Source organism: Perissodus microlepis, chromosome 9, assembly GCF_051167445.1.
Source record: "Perissodus microlepis isolate ML-2025 ecotype Zambia chromosome 9, ASM5116744v1, whole genome shotgun sequence".
Taxonomy (NCBI): domain Eukaryota; kingdom Metazoa; phylum Chordata; class Actinopteri; order Cichliformes; family Cichlidae; genus Perissodus; species Perissodus microlepis.
Genome location: NC_140469.1, coordinates 29,550,296 through 29,562,277, shown reverse-complemented (window position 1 = coordinate 29,562,277; position 11,982 = coordinate 29,550,296). Strand labels below are relative to the sequence as shown.

Here is an 11,982-nt window from a genome sequence, read left to right as displayed (position 1 = left end):
ACGCACATCCCACTTTGCAGTTATTTATTTGCAAAAAATGTTTGGAATCATGTATGATTTTCGTTCCACTTCTCACGTGTACACCACTTTGTGTTGGTCTTTCACGTGGAATTCCAATTAAATTGATTCATGTTTGTGGCTGTAATGTGACAAAATGTGGGAAAGTTCAAGGGGGCCGAATACTTTTGCAAGCCACTGTATAAAATATCCTTGCTCTTATACACAGCGACTTTACCATTTCTGGTTCGGGACCACTGTCTTCAGCTGAGACTGAAGAAGTCTCTTGGATGAGTTACGAAACGTTTGTCCCACTGAAAACGCTACGTCCAGATGAACAGAATCATCTTCTGGGATTTCCTTACCTGGATGATTGAGCATGCATCAAGATATTACCCACAATTACTTAGGTACACGGGAACAAAGGGACAGCAAGTCAGTTTCTTACAGAGGAAGAAATAAATAAATAATTATACTGCAATTAATTTTAAGCAGTGTGTAATTATTCAGAAAAAAACGGAAAGATACATCACATCTTTCTACATTTTATTTTTCATAGGATTCAGTTAATCTTTTACATACTGCCTGGATAAAATGACTAAAATATATGACTTACAATAAAAATATTTTTACTGCAACATAACAAAAAATGAAGTTTTATCTCTTCATGGAGCAAAACACACTCACATCCTGTAAGAAAACACAGACCACTGAAAACATTAAATATATTCTTACCCACGTGTAATTTTCCACATACTGCCTGTTTAAAATGACACAAATTTATGAATTTACTTTTTTTTACTGTAACATTAAAAATTGCAGGAACGGTTGTGTCCTTCTGGAGCAAAACAGACTCACACAATATTGTAAGACAATAGAGCCGATTTAAAACACATTTCATGTGAGTTACAACAGAAGTGGCACAGCACTGACACTGATAATTACCTCACGATGAACAGCCAAATAAACAGTAACAGGTCTGACAGTTTGACCCAGAAGGTGAACTGTTCTGACATTTTGCTTTTCTTGTGATCAGATGATGGGAGTAATGTTTGCTCTGTATGCTGTTTGTGGACACAGCCAGTGAAGTTTAACTTGCTAAACTTGTGTTGGGATAACTAACTCCATAAGCTAAGATCTTGTAATCGCGGCTCGATCGCTTCACAACATTCATGATCTTCTCTTAAACTCTTTTTCTTTCCATCCTGTCTTGCAGCTCTATTGTCATCATCCTTTCCTGAGTATTGCCCTCTCTTTGAAAAAGGAAGAAGGGGCTCAGAATTGATGTAATCCTCCCCCCACCTTCAACCCAAGTATGTGTGGTAGTCACTGCTACCACACATACATGTCCTGAACCACGCTCACATACTACTCTGTCACTTCTGACTTCATCATGCAGTACCACAGTGCCTCTTTTTGCACCCTTTCATGTTTTCACTAGATCTACAAAGACATAGTGAAGCTCTGACTTTCTCAGGAAATTAAAGCTGAATTCTGTGAAGCCTGATCTCAAGCTTTTTAAGTTTGACGCAAAATCCAGAAGAACTTTTGTTCAGATCCCCCGTTTCTCCCACTGTGTTCAAATGAACCCTGTCAGGGTAATGTCCCATTGGTCTGCCCCTTTTCTCACAGGAGGACACTTTGTGGGTCTTTTGATGCCTCCATAGAAATGATTTAACTCCAGAGTGGGTGCGCTGATGTGATTTTAAGCTAGTCATCTGAGTAAAAGACTTTCCACAGTCACCACATACAAATTGTTTAGTACCAGAGTGGGTGCGCTGATGTGATTTTAAGCTAGTCATGTGAGTAAAAGACTTTCCACAGTCACCACATACAAATTGTTTAGTACCAGAGTGGGTGCGCTGATGTGATTTTAAGCTAGTCATGTGAGTAAAAGACTTTCCACAGTCACCACATACAAATTGTTTAGTACCAGAGTGGGTGCGCTGATGTGATTTTAAATTGCCCTTCTGAGTAAAAGACTTTCCACACTGCTCACAGCTGAAAGGTTTCTCTCCACTGTGGATGAGCTGATGTGTTTTTAACCTATCAATCCCAGTAAAAGAATTTCCACACTGATCACAGGTGAAAGGTTTAACTTCACTGTGGACGCCCTGATGTCTCTCTAAGTGATCTCTATCCGTAAAAGACTTTCCACACTGATCACAGACAAATGATTTACCTCCAACATGAATCATATAATGTCTCCTTAAGTGACCTTTCTGAGTAAAAGACTTTTCACACTGATCACAGTTGAAAGCTTTAAATCCAGTGTGGATGACCTGATGTAATTTTAAGCTCCATCTCAGAGCAAAGGTCTTTCCACACTGATCACAGCTGAATGGTTTCACACCGGTGTGGATCACCTGATGTGTTTTTAAGCTCCATCTCTGAGTAAAGGTCTTTCCACACTGATCACAGCTGAATGGTTTCACACCCGTGTGGATCAGCTGATGTGATTTCAAGTGACCAATCTGAGTAAAAGTCTTCCCACACTGATCACAGCTCAAGCTTCTGTCCTCCCTGTTGGCGCGCTTGCGTCTTCTGGGCTGCTTCATAGCGGGAAAAGTCTTTTCCACAGGGATCGCCGCTGGCTCATCTTTACTTGCTGGTGCTGGATCTTTTTGGTTGATGTCATCCATGTGCTGAGGTTTCGGCCTGCTTTCACTTCTTTCTCCTGTAATGACAAAGAACCCAAACAGTGACATCAGGTCTATACCTTCAGCTCATCCACAAGTGCCCCCTCTTACCTCACAAAGATAAACAGTTTCACCATCTGCCAAACGTCTCAGGTGCCTGGGGACGCTATGCTGTGGTAAATATTTGAAGTGAGCTCATTTTGGGGATAAAAGTATTAAAAGTTCAACTTGTGAATAAAATATTGGCTCGTATGACTTCAAAGTTTTTTAGTTTATACTTTGTTCGAATTTGAAGAACATCACACTTACAATGTGCAGTTCAGGTTGTATGTGTGAGAGCTGTACAACCAAATCCACATTGACTCAGATTTCCCTCTGATTAACCACGAGGGTGACACAGTTATCAAAGTCTGCAGACACTGTCAGCTGCAATCAACACCTTTTATTATAATGCACAGGTGAGTTATAATGCATCTCCACTAGAAGATGGTCCCCTGTTATCTACTTTTTCACAGGCAAGCGTGGGCGAGAGTCTACAGCAGGGTTCTCAGACTCGTGGCCCGTGGGCCATTTGCGGTGCACATCATCTCTACTTGCATATTGATGTGAAGAAATATTTTTAAAAATATTATTCAATAATGGGAAATGGGAGATGGAAGCATGTATATATGATAATAATAGCCACTGCAACCAAAAAGAGTCCTGATGAGCCCAGTTCCAAGTAAGCTGGTAAGACTCGACTGTACACTGTGTTCGTGTTTTCCTCCAAAACAATAAAGTTCTGCTGCAGCAGCCTTTCAACGCCTCTTTCTGTCTCTCGCTAGCAAAGTTGACCCAGACAGTAAAGCTATGACACGTAACCCGAAGTATCAGCCAGAGGTCTCCTTACCATGGACCTGGCCGAGGTAACAAGAGAGTGAAAACATGTTGAGGGATTGGCTGTGTTAGTTCGGTGAGAGATTTATTTGGAAAGAAAACAATTTTCATTTGCAGTCGAAAACTAATTTGTACACTTATATCTGCCTTTTTATTTTGTTAAATACAAACAAAATTTTAGCAAAAGTGCTGCAACGTGTCTGGCCAGAAAGAGCTGTTTATTTGGTAGTTCAATAAAAGGCTTCAGATAGTAAGAGTGAGGAAAAAAAAAGGCGTTCTTGTTTGCAGTTTTGTCTTGTTATACAATGTTTTTAATTAAATAAAACAAACAAAACATTACATTTTTGAAATATTAGTCAGTGTTTTCGTTCTTTCTTTTTTGTACTACTTGGACACTAAAGTGGCCCTCCAATGAGATGACGGTGCCAGAAGTGTCCCACGGCTCATTTGAGTTTGAGACCCCTGGTCTACAGCTTTCTACCCCCCAAGGACACGTAGTCTAATGCCTTTATTTTTCAGGGCCATGTCCACTTAATACTACACTATACGGTTATATGGCATTTTAATTAATATAACCGTAATATCTCAACACCTCATTGTAGCAGGAGACTTTAATAAAGCGAACCTCAGACAAGTCATGGCAAACTTTTACCAGCATGTCTCGTGTCCAACGAGAGGGGATCGAATTTTGGATCACTGTTACACGCCATACAAGCAGGGCTACAAAGCTGTCTCACACCCGGCTTTTGGGAAGTCTGACCACAACGCCATCTTTCTCATTCCCCAGTATAAACAAAACATACGGAGGGAAGACGTGACCACGAGGGAGGTAAAACGGTGGACTGCCCAATCAGAAGCTACGCTACAGGACGCACTCAACGACGTCGACTGGGACATGTTCAGAGCATGCGCAGTCGACATCAACGAGTTTACGGAAGTAGCAGTATGCTTCGTCAATATGCTAGCGGAGGAGATTATCCCCACTGCGAGAGTCACCACATTCCCAAACCAGAAACCGTGGATGGACAGATCGATCCGCACTGCAGTAAACGCCAGGACCGCCTCCTACAACGTGGGTCTCGCTACTGGCGATATGAGCACCTACAAAGCGGCCTCATACGGCGTGCGGCGCGCGGTGAGAGATGCCAAACACCGGTACCGGGAACGTGTGGAGTCCCGCTTCCACCAGGGCGACACACGGAGTATGTGGCACGGACTACGCACCATTACGGACTACAAAGCCAGGGACACTGCACCGATCAACGGCGACTCTGCATTCACCAACGAGCTGAATCAGTTCTACGCCCAATTTGAGGTTAGCCAGGCGGCTAATGCTATCTACCGCCTGACTACCGAGGACAGTGACGTCATCAGCGAGAGACCGGTGACCAGCATCGCGGAGCATGACGTCCGAGTGGCATTGAGGAGAGTGAACACAAGGAAAGCGGCAGGGCCAGACGGCATCACCGGCCGTCTGCTGCGCTGCTGTGCTGACCAGCTAGCAGGTGTGTTCACTTACATCTTCAACAAGTCCCTGGCGAAGTCTGTGGTCCCCACATGCTTCAAAAGATCCACCATCATCCCTGTGCCCAAGAACAGCAAACCCTCATCCCTGAACAATTACCGGCCAGTTGCACTGACCTCGGTAGTAATGAAGGTGTTTGAGAGGCTGCTGAAGAACATCATCTCCTCCTCCATCCCAGACACCACAGATCCGCTGCAGTTCACCTACAGATCCAACAGATCCACAGAGGATGCCATCAACCACGTCCTACACACCACTCTCAGCCACGTGGACAAGAAACAGGGTAACTATGTGCGAATGCTGTTTGTTGATAAAGATAAGTGAAGGACACAGGATGGAGACTTTCACATGTATGAACGTGGCTGTGGAGTAAGATCATAGAAACACATTTCTTCTTTTTGTTCAGCGTTTCACACAATAGTGCCCTGCAGACTGTTCACAAAGCTCAGGGATCTGAGACTTAACAGCCGTCTGTGTGCATGGGTGTTGGACTTCCTCACTGGCAGAACTCAGGTGGTGAGGGTGGGTAGATGCGTCTCTAACAGCATCACCATCAACACAGGAGCACCTCAGGGATGTGTCCTCTCGCCACTGCTTTACTCCCTCTACACTTCAGACTGTGTGGCCACCCATGGCTCCAACACCATTGTGAAGTTTGCTGACGACACAGTGGTGTTGGGTGCCATCTCCAACAACGATGAGGCGGCCTACATGGATGAAGTGAAGAATCTGGCATCATGGTGCCAGGACAACCACCTCCAGCTGAACGTCGGCAAGACCAAGGAGCTGGTGGTGGACTTCAGAAGGGGTCAGCACAGAGACTACAAGCCCATTATCATCAATGGAGCTCCAGTGGAGAGGGTGCAGTCCTTCAAGTATCTTGGTGTCCACATCTCCTCAGACCTGACATGGGCTGCCCACATTCAGGTCCAGACCAAAAAGGCTAGGCAGCGCCTGTACCACCTACGACAACTGAGGAAGTTCAGGGTCTCTCCAAAGATCCTCAGGATTTTCTATACAGGCGCTGTGGAGAGCATCCTCACACAGAACATGACATCGTGGTTTGGGAACAGCTGTGTGAAGGACCAAAAAGCTCTCCAGAGAGTGATCCGTACAGCAGAACGCTGCTGCAGGATTGCTCTCCCCCCGCTTCAGGACACCTACACCAGGAGATGCCGGACTAGAGCAGCGCAGATACTGAAGGACCCGTCCCATCCTGGCAACAAACTGTTCCAACTTCTGCAATCTGGTAGAAGGTTCCGCATCATCCGGGCAAGGACAGAGAGACTCAAGAGGAGCTTCTATCCCCAAGCCATCCGGGCCCTAAACACACACACCCGCCCTCTCACATCATCTATAATTGACTGAGACAGGACTCTCTTCCAGACACTCTAAACCCAGGCACAATGTACATTCCAAATTCCTTTCATTTTAAATATGTTTATATTGTCTATCCTGTAAAATAGTCAGATGTCTATTCATATTAATGTACAGAATTCACCTGCTTGCTGCTACTACTGCACATTCACCCAATGTATATACTATATATATATATATATATATATATAAAATGTTCTTCCTCTACCCCCCCCCATTTTTGCACATGTCGAGGAGCGTGTCAGGCTACATTTCACTGTGTGTTATACTTGTATAACTATGCATGTGACAAATAAAGAACCTTGAACCCTGGAGATAAGGAGGAGTCTCACTATCTGCCTAATGTCTCATGGTGCCTGGGAGTGTCAGTCCTGTGAAAAACATATTTGATGTTTTCCTGTATGTAGAACAAAGTCACACAAAATGTACTATAGATATTACTAAAGTCATATTGTCAAAATATATGATAAACACATAAAATAAAGAAATGTCCATCACAAGATTTAGCAGCTTACACAAGAAAAGACGTCAGAAAGAATATGAAAGAAGAAAAGTGGAAAAGGAAAACAGCATTGGTTTTCATCTTATATATCTGAAAGGAGTTTTAGTGTGTCTGCAAACCAGATCATGTCGGAATCTACAAATCTGCTGTGTGGAGTTCCTCAGGGCTCTGTGCTGGGACCTATTCTGTTTTTAATATACATTCTTCCTTTAAGTCAGATAATACAGCAGTTCCCTGAAGTATCTTATCGTCTTTTTGCTGATGATATTCAGCTATATTATTCTTTTAAGCCTGCTGAAGCTCATAAGCTCTCCAATCTGATTGACTGTTTAGCAAACATTAAACAATGGTTGAACATATCGCTATGAAATATTATTTTACTATTCATAATCATTATTATTACTGTTGCATCACTTATGATTTATCATTATAATCATTTCATTGACACATTTATTGAAACTGTTGATGTTATATTAAAGTCTGTATTTCAGGTGTTAGCATAAGCACATAATAACCTTTCACATATTGCCTGTGTGCATTCAGCAGCCTGCTGCATTGGAGTTTGCCTGGTAACAGAGGACTCAAACGGAGTCAGGAAGTATACTTCTAAAATGTCTTTGTTTGTTGAGTGAGGTCATGCACTGAGGTTAAAACACAGACATAAGTCTGCCTGCACACATACATAGTAGACTTGTGTTGCTTGTAAACGGTATGCTCATGTTCTGTTCTGAAGCGCAGATAGTGGAATAACAGGAATATCTGGAGAAACAGAGGAAGTAGCTGTTCTTTTTTAGAATATGTCCTCGCTGGAGTTACTGGAACAGGCATGTTGTTTTTCATCTGCGGTGACGCGAGTTACTGCTCATCATAAGTATAAATATCACACCCACCTATTGTTCGGGGGAGATCGAGGCTGATGTTTTGCAGAGCCCATCTTCGCCACATATATGTGTTTTAATAAAATCATTTGTGTTGACCCACTAAGGACTTTCAGTCGTATGTCTCTTCTCAAATTCGAACCACGAAAAAACAATAACTGCTTACAGCTAAACCCGGCCAAAACAGAAACTTTGATTATTGCACCAGGCAGTGCAATACCTGATATTAAACGGTGACTGGGTGACTTAGGTTCCTCACAGAAACATAACCTTAGAAACTTGGGTGTCATTTTTGATGAAGCTTTTTCTTTGGAGGGACATTTAAATCAGACAGTAAGCACCTGCTTTTTCCCCTGGAGGAACATTTCTGAACTTAGATCCATCGTGTCAACAAGTGAACTCGAGATGATAATACATGCTTTTATCTCTACAAGACTTGACTACTGTAACAGCCTGTTTACTTGTCTAAACATGAAAGGGCTAGCCCGCCTACAGGTTGTTCAAAACTCTGCAGCGAGGCTACTGACCCGCTCGAACAAGGGTGCTCATATGACCCCTGTTTTAAAGTCGCTGCACTGGCTACCAATCAGATTCAGGTTCCATTTTAGAATTCTAGTTTTAACTTTTAGAGCATTACAGATACAGCCCCCCACCCCCTACATTGCTGATCTGATTCATACACATACCTCCACTCGTAACCTGAGGTCAGCAAACCAAAACCTTTTACTGGTCCCCCACACTCGTTTTAAAACCCGAGGGGACCGATCTTTCTAAGCTGTTGCACCCAGATTGTGGAATGCACTTCCCCTATTTCTACGGGGTTTGGACTCAGTGGAGACCTTCAAAAATCAGCTAAAGACATTTTTATTTCAAAAAGCTTTTAATTAGACCAGGGTATTTATGATGTATTTTATGACTGTATTATGTTTTTACCTTGTAAAGCACTTTGTGACATTTGTCTGTGAAAGGTGCTATATAAATAAACTTTACTTACTTATATTTTAAATGAGGTCATGCTGAGCCTCTTGTCCCGATTGTTTTATGTTGGGCTGAGAACAAACAACCAATACTCAGATCAGGTCCAGTACACAACAATTATGTATTAAGCACATATGTGGGAGACGTACACGATACCACCCTCAGTGTAGTCCGGTAGATCTCAAAGAGGAAGCACAAGAACTTCTTTATTTAAAGGGTTGTACACGCCAAAGATGCATGAGCAAGTTACATATCATGCATCAGAGACAGTTAGCTGCATCTCCTTTTTACAATAATTAGAATGCTGTTTTGAGACCCTTTCACGTCCAGCTGTTTCCTGTTGTTCGTTATGAGGCCCGTGATCGTGTATGCCACATCCTGAGTACATCCTGTTCTAACCGCCCCTGTGCAGGAACGTATGCAGTTACAAGCAAAACACTTCTTTTAATGCCTTTTAGTTTAAATATTCTTTTGCTTCTTCACTGACTGACACTTACTGAAATACTGCTACATGTATATTTCCCACAATATCCACAGACATCACCTTCATATGAAGGGAAACAGAGAGTTTATCTCAAATGATAAAACATTAAGGTACTGAGGCAGACAAACAGAGAGGCTAAACAGAAGGCAGAAATCAAACCAAAATGAGCTAAGAGAGAGAGACCCTGTAGAAAATGATAAAGTTAAGCAACCAATGTAGTTATAACTGACTTACTCTGGATCTCCTCTCAGACTCAGGAGGGGGCGAGCGGCCGGCTTTGTAGTTGGAGTCGGACCAGCAGACACAATGGGCTCACTGACCTCCACTCCCCAAGTCAGTCACCACGAGGACAAGTTCTTTGTTTAGAGATGATTTAATCCAAGCTCACCAACAACATCACTCAGCTGTCCTCGTCAGAACTAATAAAATAAAAGCAGTAACATTTAGAAACGTCAGTTTACTAAACATTAAAAAATTGCTCTATTAGTCTCGCTCTCATATTCTGTAAAGATTAAATGACTTAAATCATCACGTGGTTTACAAAAACACATTGTTACCAAACTCAGCAAACAATTGCGCATCCAGAAATAACTGTTTTATCTCGTTTGACATGGAAACTTAAAATTACAAAGACACACTGAACGCACCTTTCTACCAGCTGTAACCTAACAGGAGAACACACGTTCGTCTTCGCAGCTGCAATACATACCTCACAAAAAGCCGTTCATCAATTAGATTTAACACGACGCTTCTCCACAATACTTTGATGCGGGTTCTTCAAAAAGTGCCCATTTTTAAAACAGCTGCAAGACACAGCAAAGAGCACAGTACGCACACCCCTTCTTCTTCGTCTCCTCCCCTGCTTCTTCTTCGTCTTCTTCTTTTTTTTTTTTTTTTTACAAACCTTTATTTAAACATCAGTATACAAAGTAGACAATACAAAGTAGAATTAAACAGCACTATATTAAAGGTATTGCACAAGCTCATGGGAAAAAAACATAAAAAGAGGGATGTCTTCCTAAACATTTGGATTTGTGAATATGAAATTTAACCATTAAGATTAACAAGTTAATCACAGATCTGTTGTGGTTTTGGTGTTTGTGTAGACCATGTTTGTAAATAAGAGTCCATGCTAAAAAAGCTTGGCGATGAAAAGCAGAGATTTATATAAGGATTTTATCAATATTAAAATTATAAGTAAGGACACCTTCCTTAGAAAACATGTACATAGGTATAGTATCCAAATGGATGTAGGATTAGTAATTATATTTTTTAACCAATTTATTTTGAATGTGTTATTTAGAGTGTCAGAATCTAGCACATTAAGTCCTCCATTGACACAGGAGTTCATAAGAACTGGGTTTTTTTGTTTTGTTTTTTTTAAAGTAGTGTGTCCTATTTTTCCAAATAAAGTTGAAAAGTAACTTATCAACCTCTTTTATGAGTGTATTATCAAGGTGCAATGCCAATGCAGCGTATGTAAGATGAGAGATACCTTCTGCTTTAGTTTTTAATACTCTGCCTTTTAATGATAAATCTCTTAAGAGCCACTGAGTAAATCTGTGTTTGAGTTTCACTAGAATAAGATAAAAAAATTTGATCAATTCTTCTTTCCTGGTTTTTGGTTATTACAATACCTAAATAACGAACTTCTTGTTTTATTGGAAGGTTACACAAAGCTGTTTTTAAACATTCTTTTATCGCCATAAGTTCACATTTAGGAATATTCAAGTACAATCCAGAAACTTTGGGAAATGTGGAGATTGTTTCAATAGTAATAGAAATTTGATACTCATCTTTTAGGAATAATGTAGTGTCATCAGTTACCTGTGTTATGTGTAAATCTTTGCCAATTAGCGATATGCCTTTTACATTGCTTGACTTCATATGCTTAAACAATAGTTGGGCAATTAACAAAAACAGGTACAGGGACCTGTTTTGGGACAGCCTCGTCTTTTCCCTCTTTGTATGTTAAATCTGGGTGAAGTACCGTTTGTTAATTTGACACTGCTGTTACTGCTATTGTATAATGTTTTAATCGCTGTAGAAAGTAAGTACCAAAACCATATCTATCTAGAGCTTGAAATATAAATTCATGCTTCACCGTATCGAAGGCCTTGTAGAAGTCTAAAAATAATATGAAACCACTGCTATTTATTAGGTCAGAATAATCCAGAATATCTAAAACTAATCTGATATTGTTATATGTCTTTTGAGATTATTATATTACACTGTAAAAAAAATATTCCGTAGAAAAACGGAAAATGTCCTGGTAATTTTCTGCCAGTACATTTTCTGTTTTTTTACGGAAGTTTGACGGACTTTTCTGTAAATGATAAAACGGAAAATTCTGTAGATTTATAGTATACTCTCTGTACTATTTACGGACATTTCCTTCAGCTATAAAACGGAAAATTCCGTTTATTCACAGTATATTTTCTGTATCATTAACTGATATTTTCCGTTAATAGAAAAATTTAAATTTCTATTTATATTACTATTTCCAAGCACTTCTTTTCACTGTAACTCATTAAATATATAGTTCTTTATATCCTTAAATGTACATTTCTATGCAATTACAACCTAGTACACCATGTACTCAAAAATTCATAAATTAAAATTTTTTAAATTAATTTGTGCTTCGTACACAACAACATTGGTACAATTAATGTTAAATATTCTTTTATTCTCCTTAACTCAAACACTATACTAAAATATAACGACAG

The 11,982-nt window shown here is 40.7% G+C and overlaps 1 protein-coding gene across 2 annotated transcripts; it reads right to left on the bottom strand.

The window, feature by feature from the left end:
* Positions 1 to 526: 526 nt before the first annotated feature.
* Positions 527 to 11,933, bottom strand: LOC146380760 (uncharacterized). Of its 2 annotated transcripts, XM_084940151.1 has the most exons (4): positions 9,966 to 11,933; positions 9,491 to 9,675; positions 8,789 to 8,843; positions 527 to 2,674 (listed from the first exon to the last, which is right to left on the bottom strand). In XM_084940151.1, exon 4 carries the CDS (start codon positions 2,637 to 2,639, stop codon positions 1,479 to 1,481), a length of 1,161 nt encoding a protein of 386 aa, XP_084796277.1. In that variant the 5' UTR covers positions 2,640 to 2,674; positions 8,789 to 8,843; positions 9,491 to 9,675; positions 9,966 to 11,933; the 3' UTR covers positions 527 to 1,478. The 2 variants fall into 2 exon arrangements, with proteins under 2 accessions (XP_084796277.1, XP_084796278.1); XM_084940152.1 differs by lacking the exon at positions 8,789 to 8,843.
* Between the last annotated feature and the right edge of the window lie 49 nt (positions 11,934 to 11,982).

Bases quoted from the DNA above. Each gene is read 5' to 3' on its own strand.
- LOC146380760 (XM_084940151.1), bottom strand. From the start codon at position 2,639: ATGGATGACATCAACCAAAAAGATCCAGCACCAGCAAGTAAAGATGAG.